The sequence below is a fragment of the Pyxicephalus adspersus genome, chromosome 8 (assembly GCF_032062135.1).
Source record: "Pyxicephalus adspersus chromosome 8, UCB_Pads_2.0, whole genome shotgun sequence".
NCBI classification, from domain to species: domain Eukaryota; kingdom Metazoa; phylum Chordata; class Amphibia; order Anura; family Pyxicephalidae; genus Pyxicephalus; species Pyxicephalus adspersus.
The window spans coordinates 29,117,059-29,126,031 of record NC_092865.1 but is presented as its reverse complement, the minus strand read 5'-3'; the positions used below and the strand labels follow the sequence as shown (position 1 = coordinate 29,126,031).

The 8,973-nt window shown below is 39.3% G+C and overlaps 1 protein-coding gene across 2 annotated transcripts in view; it reads left to right on the top strand.

The window, feature by feature from the left end:
* Window positions 1-8,973, top strand: part of BRDT (bromodomain testis associated) — a 44,437-nt gene extending 35,464 nt beyond the window's left edge. For both annotated transcript variants that reach the window (XM_072419889.1, XM_072419890.1), the window contains 5 exons: window positions 1,630-1,729; window positions 1,894-1,997; window positions 5,725-5,885; window positions 7,040-7,238; window positions 8,357-8,973. In XM_072419889.1, coding sequence (XP_072275990.1) covers window positions 1,630-1,729; window positions 1,894-1,997; window positions 5,725-5,885; window positions 7,040-7,238; window positions 8,357-8,425 — 633 coding nt within the window. In that variant the 3' untranslated portion in view covers window positions 8,426-8,973. The remainder of the gene's footprint in view (window positions 1-1,629; window positions 1,730-1,893; window positions 1,998-5,724; window positions 5,886-7,039; window positions 7,239-8,356) is intronic.

The following is an 8,973-nucleotide window of genomic DNA, read 5'->3' as shown; positions in this document are numbered from 1 at the left end:
TCCAGGCCTTTTTTCTGCCTAATTGATAATGACATAATGAAGGAATTGCTCACACCAGTCCATGAAATAACCTTTGAGTAAATTGTCCAATTACTTTTGAGCCCCTGAAATGAAGTGATTACGTTAAAAAAAGGGTTTAGTTCCTCACATTTTTATGCAAACTTTTTGTTAAACCCACTAAATTAAAGCTAAAAGTCTGCAGTTCAACTGCATCTGAGTTGTTTCATTTAAATTAATTGTGGTAATGTATAGAACCAAAATTAGTAAAAAAAAAAGTTGTCTCTGTCCAAATATTTACGGACCTAACTGTAGCTGGCTCCACTTGTTCCTAAAAAAAAAAAAACTGATACAAGACCAGACCACTTTCTTCCATTGATCCAAGATTCCGTTCTGTTTCTTACATGTCAGTTGTAAGAGACTGTTGTTCACTTTGTCGGTGGTTTTAATGTTTGAACTGATGAGTATATGCTAAATACTACCGTATATACTCGAGTATAAGTTGATCCGAGTATAAGCCGAGGTACCTATTTTTACCTTGGAAAACAGGAAAAATTGATTGACTCGAGTATAAGCCGCGAGTGACAGTGACAGAAGGAATTGATCCTCTCATGTATTTTTGAATTTATATCTGGCGGTCTGGCTCGGTCATGTGATGCTACGATCTGGGTCCCCGGCACAGAGGTGGGGTACTGCCCATTGTCTTTTTCTGGCTGTCCCTGGGTAAGCTACAAGGTCTCCGCATTCTACCAATATTTGCAGATATTGATCCGGGGGGGTCTGCGGGTGCAATGGCTGCTCCGGAGGCAGTGCGGGGTATGGGTACAATGTGGCCCCAGATAATGGGAATGGCACCCCTTAGATCAGTGTCCTGTGTAGGACAGGCCTGTGTGTCCCCTTCATCTGCCATCCTCCTTTTGTAGCCTTATGTATGCAGAGGCTTGTGCAGAAGCCCTGTGTGTGCTCAGAGAGGAGGCAGTGCTGCTCCCTACAACACTCTCCTCCTGCACATGCAAAGCAAGCAGGGACGGTGAGCCTGGGATCAGCAGCTGCAAGCCAGAGCCCTCTTCTCCTCTCCAGCTTCAGACAGGGTGAGTACCAGGCACAAGGAGGAGGGGGTGGGGGTCTGCTAGGTACCATGGGGGCATTCAGTCCTCCTGGGACCCTCATAGTGAACTCAGCCACCCAGGGACAGCAGATGGGCAAAGTGCAACTTTTTTTTTTTTATTCTACAGCAACTTTAAAGGCAGCGACTCTGTGATTGGCACCCTGGGCAAACAGAAAGCTGACCCTGTGCCAGGCACCAGGTGCACAACCTCATCTCTTGGCAGCAGAGCCTGTACATGGTGTTGTGATGTGGGCACGGCTTGTGCCCATCCACTGACATTAGGGGTTCCCTCTGCAGGCAGAGGGACACCAGTCTCATCGGCAGCACCCGCATCTCAATTGGGTTGATACCTGACTAGAGTATAAGCCGAGGGTGACTTTTTCAGCACATTTTGGGTACTGAAAAAGTCGGTTTAAACTCGGGTATTTACGGTACTTTCCATCATAGGATGGGTTTACTTCTTTTCATTAATAAACTGTAAAACTAAATGTAAAAAGCATGGTCTGTTCTTGGTATCTTTTTAGACTCCAGGAACCTTAATCAATGAAAAAACTGCTCATGTCTTCCAACGTGAAGAAGCTGTAGACTGCAATTATGACATGGGTGATGCACCCAAAAGGGAAAGTAAGTATACATTTACAGCAGATTCTTTTTTAGTTCAGGCCTAAAATCATTTGTGAACCCTTTTATATAGATAACAAAAGATGATTAACATTTTTACATTTAAATATTTAAAGAATATCACATGGGATTTATTTAAATAAGTCTCTTTCATTCTGGATTTTTAGATCTTGTCCCAAATGAATTCCAAAAAGCTCACCTACCACAGACTCCTGTAGTATGCGACATTCCAGCCCCTGCAGGCAATGGTGACGCCAAAACCCCAACAAAGGTATTTGTTTAATGCCAGTCAGTTTGTCTTTCCTTTTGTATGTACAGAGATGTTAAATAACAACTCCAGATTATAAATTCAAATTATCAGGGCAGATTCAAGATAGAAATGTATTATTGATGTGTTTTTTATAAATAGCAATCAAAACATATACAGTGGCTTTAGAAAGTAATTAGGCCCCTTCACTTTTTTCAATTTTATGTTACAGCCTGATTCTACAATTGTTTAATGAGGGAAACAAGTTATCATCTCACAGTGCCCCATAATGACAAAGTGAAAACTGATTTTTAGACAATTTTTTAAATGTATTAAAAAAAATTGAAATAGCACATTTACATTTGTATTCAGAACTTTTAGTATCTAGTTAAAGTACCTTTGGCAACAATTACAGTCTCCAATTAAAGCAACAAGCTTTGCACACCTGTATTGGGGGATGTTTTGCTTCTTCCTTGCAAACCTGCTCAAGTTCAGTCAGGCTGGATGAAGAGCCCCTGACCATTCATGGACAGCCATTGAAGTCTATTGAAAATCTCTAGAATGACTTAAAGTCAGGGCTCTGGCTGAGTAACTCTAGGACATTCGCAGAGTTTTTCCCTTAGCCACTCATGTGTTGTGTTTGCTGTGTGATTTGGGTCATTGTCATGTAGGAAGGTGAACATTTGACCCAGTCTAAGGTCCTGGGCACTGTGGAACAGGTTTTCAATGAGGATGTCTCTGTACTTTGCTCCATTTGGCTTTCCTTCGAACCCTGACCAGTCTCCCAGGGCATGCTGATGAAAAACACCCCTACAACATGACTCTGCCACCACCATGCTTTACTCTTAGGATAGTGTTTGGTAGCAGTAAAGAATTGCCTGGTTTCCAAAGTTTAGAACTGAAGCAGAACAGTTTAATCTTTGTTTTATCAGACAAGAGAATCATTTTTCAAGAGAGCCATTTGGGTGCACTGAGGATAAGGCCCAGATTGGTGGAGGGCTGCAGTTGTGGGTGTCCTTCTGGAACTTAAGCTGCATACACACCTGCAATTTTTCTCGTTGGAAAGGATCTTTCACGATCCTTTCCAACGAGAAAAGACTGCACGATGCATGAACGATGCTGTACATACAGCACCGTTCATGCTCTATGGAGAGGGGAGGGGGAGAGCGACGGAGCGGCACCCTGCTGCGCGCTCTCCCCTTCCCTTTCATTAGGATCGGTCGTCGTCCATCGTCCATGGATCCGCTAGGACGGTCGTCGGACGATGGACGACGACCGACTGTACACACGGCAGATTTTCGCCCGATAATTGGCCGATACCGATTATCGGGCGAGAAAAATTTGCCGTGTGTACGCAGCTTTAGTCCCATCTCTACACCGGATTTTTTGGCGCTCAGAGTGATCATTTAGATCTTGTTCAACTCTCTCACTAATGCCATTCTTCCCTGATTACTGACCAATCAGCTCTTGGTAGAGTCATAGTTGTGCCAAACCTCTCCTATTTGAGAATTATAGAAGCCACTGTTCTCCTGGGAACCTTCAGTGCAGCAGACATTTTTGTAGCTTTTCCCAGACCTGTGTTTTGCAACAATCCTTTCTCCTGAGGCAGTTCCTGTGAGCTCATGGCTTGGTTTTGCTCTGAGATGCATTGTACGCTATGAGGCCTTCTATAGAGATGCGTGCCCCTTTCCAAATCATGTCCAATCAAATTAATTTACCACAGGTGGACTCCAATCAAGGTGCAGAAGCATCTCCGCAGCAATTAAGAGAAATTGGAGGCACCTGAGCTAAACTTCAAATGTTGTTGAACAGTTACTTGTAAATGTGCTTCAGCTTTTTAATTTTCTTTTTTTTGGGATAAATTCACAAAATTGTCAAATTCCACATTTTAAGAAAATAAATAAAAATACAAGATTGTAGCCTCCAGCTGCAACAAACAAAACTGAATACTTTCTGAAGCGTGTGTGTGTGTGTGTATATATTATTTAAATTTACCTAAATCTTTATCTGAGAGATTTGTAGTGCAAGCCACACATCTCTCCTGCTTTATCTGATGTTCTTTTAAACCAGACACAGTTTATTAACCTGAGAAAGTTAGTGGGGTAGTGATAAAACCCCTGTTAGGTTTTTACTGTACAGTATCTGTAGACTGAGGCATATCCTTTAGTTTTTATTAGAGTAAGGAATGATGGGAGTATAGACTGATAGCAGTCAGAATATAGACTGATAGTAGTTTTACCATTTCTCTACCTCCCACCGCCAGAAAGACCGAATGTCCAGGGTGGGGAAGAAGTGACTGGCTTTCCTTTTTTCAGTAAAATGGGGGGAAAGTTAACATGACCAGACGTAAGGTTAAATCTTCCTATCAGACTTAATGCCTTGTAAAAGAGCACTATAGTGTGAAATGTGTCTAGGAATTTTTTGCAGTGTAGGCACGTAAAGCCTGAATAGAAGACTACTGGTGTTTTTGTTGCATATGTAATATTATGTTTTTTTCTTGTGGGTTTAAAGTTGCAGGGACCAGAAACTGCAATAATACCTTCATATTCTAAAATGTTTATTTTTAAATATGTATGCTCTGCCCATCTTTATTGAAGCAAAGCAATATAGATAAACCACCATGACTATTTACCTTGGTTTGGTGAATGTGGTATCCATGGCAAGCTTAACCAGTGTCCTGTCTACTGCTAAATATATGTCCTGGCCCCAGACCTGCTATTCTATGATAGGGAGTGCCCAACTAGGCTGCGGGTTGCCTGGCTGTACTAAAGCTGCGTACACACTTGCAAATATTATCGCTGGAAACGAACGACTAACAAGTGATCATCCGATAATCGTTAACAAAAAAAGTGCACAACAAACGAGGATTGTCGCTGGAAACGAACGACTGTCCTGGCGGATCTGATTGAGAGACGATCGTTCACTATCTATTGTGTGTACGGTCGTTCAGTGATTATGGATGGTTCTGCAGTACACTTTCTCCTTTACATGTCACTTCCTGCATCGTTCAAACGATCGTTTCTAGCGTGTGTACAATATTGGTGGATTATATTTAAATGATTGTATTGTTACAACATGTACAGAATTGTGCACAATAAGATCGCTCAAAATATTTGAGCATAATCATTAGTCGTTTGTTTTCTAACAATAATTATTGCTAGTGTGTACTAAGCTTAACTCTCTACAGCTGTTAGCTCAGGCACCACATTGTCTGTTCTTGGGCCCTGGATTTTTCAGGACAGGTAGAATAACTATCTGTCCTTATCATAGTAACCAATATGATAAATTATTTCTTTTTGGTATTTTTTTTTATTTTTTTATATATAAAGGTGAAATTAAGCACCTATACCTAGTATCTACTGTGGTGGTGTATTTTTTTTTTTTTTTTTACTAAATACTGTAAGTAGAACTTTCATTCTGTTCTGGGGTCCACTTTTAAAGTACATCTCTATCTTTAAGAACAAGGGGAGACTGACTGCCCACCTTCGATTCCCCATCCCACTGATATGCCTCCTGGCACCCTCATATTGTGGTTACAGCTTTCTCTTGCTCAGACACGCATGTAAGGCTTGTTCACATTACAGCGTGATTGAGACGTTTTCTACTTGATTGCTTCCGAATAGGAAACTCAAGTGGCAGTGCATATGTATAGAATCGCAAGTAAAAAATATAAAAGAAAATAAACCTTGAATGATATCAGTTTGTCAGTGATTGTTAGGGTAATTATCATAGTTTCTTATTTTTCTTCAAGGCTTTGAAGGTTGCCAGCACAAGCTGGGCTAATTTTTCCAAAGCACTGAGCACTGTTCCTGTAAACATCAAATCCTCAAGTGACTGCTTCCAGCAATTTAAGAAGGCTGCAATAGCCAAAGAAAGAGAGAAAGCACTCAAAGCTCAGGAATTAAAGAAAATGCAAGTATTCCGTGTTTTCAGATAGAAGATTTAAAGTTTTTGTTTTCATTGTGGTGATCCTTGTTTTTTTCTGCATAAGTATCAATTGTTACTCAAAAAAAATCCCTGTAGTCTTGTAAATAAAACTGCTGCAAGAGAATATTAGGAGAGGTAGGCACTGTTTTTCTGATTTTATGCTGACAGGTCTAGAAGTATTTTGGGTGGGGAACTCTCTGTATATTCATTAAACACCATCTCCCCTTACATCATCCCCCACACCCTGTCTCTATAATTTTATTGTTGCCTCTAAAATATGTATTATGGTAAATGTATGCCTCTGATATTATCTCCAAAGACAGCATGTTTCCCTTTAGATTAAGTAATCTAACTACTAGGCTTTATTCCATATCCTGGGCATGGTTTACCTAATTGAACTGTAAGATTCTTTTGGTCATGTTAATAATATCTCATATGCCTAAAGCTCCATGCAGACGTCAGAATACTATAGCTGGATCCTTTTTAGTTACAAATGAGCACTGTACACACAGCATCATTCTGCTCAATGGGGGGGGGGTTATGGGCGAGCTGCACCAGGCTGAATTCTCTTCTATGGAAAAGCATGTCAGTCGGTTATGAGGAACCAATGTACTTGCGCCCAGATTTTTGCGGATGATCATGATAATGCCAGACAATCATCTGACGGGTCATTCTTGGGGCTCCATTTATAAATCAACCAGATATATATTATGAGTTTACAATGATATTTAGATGATTGATTCAACCTAAGAATTCTAATGCATACTTACAGACAAGAAAAAGGTGCATGCATTTAGAAGTTTTGGGGTTGATCAAGTTCACTTTAACTCTGACATCCACAGATGCAGACACACTAATCAAGTCACAGAACTCATATTTTACATAAGGCTATAAATCCCCATGTGATGAACATATTGTCCGAGCCTTGTAACATGGAGTAAGTCATGTGCTACCTTATACCTACAATTACTAAATGTGAAAAGATAGAATGGGAGGTAAATGAGTACCAGCGTCCTTTTTTTTATATAAAGTTACAATTTCACAATCGTTTTTCCCCCTACCATTTCAGAGAAATAAAGTGAATACAGTGAAAAGTTAAAATCTGTTTTATTATTTTTTTTGTTTCCTTTTTTTTACAGAGAAAAGAAGGATATAGAAAAAGTTACCTCATCACCAGTTATCTCATCACCAGAAATTAAGACCCCTGTTGTGCAATGCTTAGCTGTACAAGAGACTGCTAAAGAGGCACAACAAGTTGAGACAATCCTAAATGAACGTGTTAAAGTAGACCGCGACCTTGCAAGGAAACGTGAACAGGAAAGGCGCCGCAAAGAGACGGTATGTTATAGGCTGCTGTAAAAAGTTTATGCATATACAGTAGCATACCACCATACAATACATTTTGGCACAATTCAAAAAATTCAGAAAAATTTTTTATTCTGAAGCAATTCTTCAGTTATACACATTTTCTACTACGGTCATTTTTGTGTGCATAGTTTTGCATTGGGGAATGATTAAAAAAACCTTTAAACTCCAAGTATGTTTTTTTTTTTTCCTGGTTTGTACCTTGGAAGACAATAGCAACTTTTTTTTGTATTGCTCAACAATCTCTTCTAGTGTATGACCACCTTATGAATTTCTCCATACATGCAAAACCTGTGTAAAAATTACACCAATTGGCCTGGGGTTTGGTACTTTCAACCAGTAAGCAACGCCAATAAACAGACTAGTCTGCATTCATTGCACTGATGGTCAAGGAGCTAGGCTAGTGTTCCCAATTTAGATTTCTGCACAGGCAGTTAAGGGCACTCAGCAGACAATCCCAGCACAACTTGCTTACATATGAGTATACACAGTTAGTGCGATAGCTGTAATCATATCCTTTAGATAGCTTTTAAAACAACTGAATAAAGTAAAACTCTAAAATGAATAGCCCTATAGGAAGTAAAGGGAATACTGTGATAAGCTCATCTGTCACCCTTTGTTTCCTAAAACTTTGCTTCTTGCAGATTAGATTCACCTAGGAGGAACAGAGGTTTTATGAAAGGTTGATAGAAAGGTGATCTTATTTATGTGTTGCTTTTCCTTTCAGAATCTTGTAAAAGGCCAGGAAGGGTCCAGGGTGACCAGGGCACAGACAGAATGGGTTGAATGATGTGGATCTTTTGGCATAAACATACATTTTCTTTTAAATGGTTATTTATTTTGGAATATTCTTGGGATAAAAAAGGGGAAAAACTCTTCTATAGAATTTTGGATGGCAATTAAAAAACAACTGACAGCTAACCTTGGATGGGCTGACCCCATAGCAGGAATGCATTCTATTCAGTGCTTCAGTTGAGGGAAAGGAAAACACCAATGCCATTATCATTTCCAGGGCTCAGCTCCAGAGTATACAAGATAACCAAGATTTTGTTTACAGATATTCACATGATTTCCTTTTTTTCTCTTTGCAGATGGGCGGGACCATTGACATGTTCTTTCAGAGCAATGTTATGGCAGATTTTGAAGAACATCTATGCTGATGAATAAAATCAAAATGTTGCAAAGGTTATTTTCATGAGGAGTTATGTGAAGTTATGTGAGGATTTATCAGGGACTGATAACTGACAAGTGCAGTTCCTCTAAATGAATAAAGGACCATTTTAGTTCTCTGTCATTTAAACTCAGTTCTGCCTTGGAATGCAGAATCACTTTTATTGATACATTACAAAAAAAAAGATGATTGCATGTTCAAACATAAAGATCACATGACCTCTTATTTTGTAATATGTATTTTGCATGATCTAAATACATTTTTCATGAATTCTCCCTTCTTCAAGATATAAAAAAAATATGACTGACGTACCTGTGGGTTTTAAAGGTCATTAAATATCACCTAGTAGTAGTATGTCTTACCTTAGGATTGTAAATATATATTGGATGTTAAATATATATATGTCTATTATTTATGGATTGGATTCAAGCTTGTTTTGTTACTTATGCAATTGAAAGGCTTATCTTTTGTTTTTTTGTTATGAGAGCCTAGAGGGCTTATTTTGACATACTATGGCTTGTACATAAATTGCTGTAA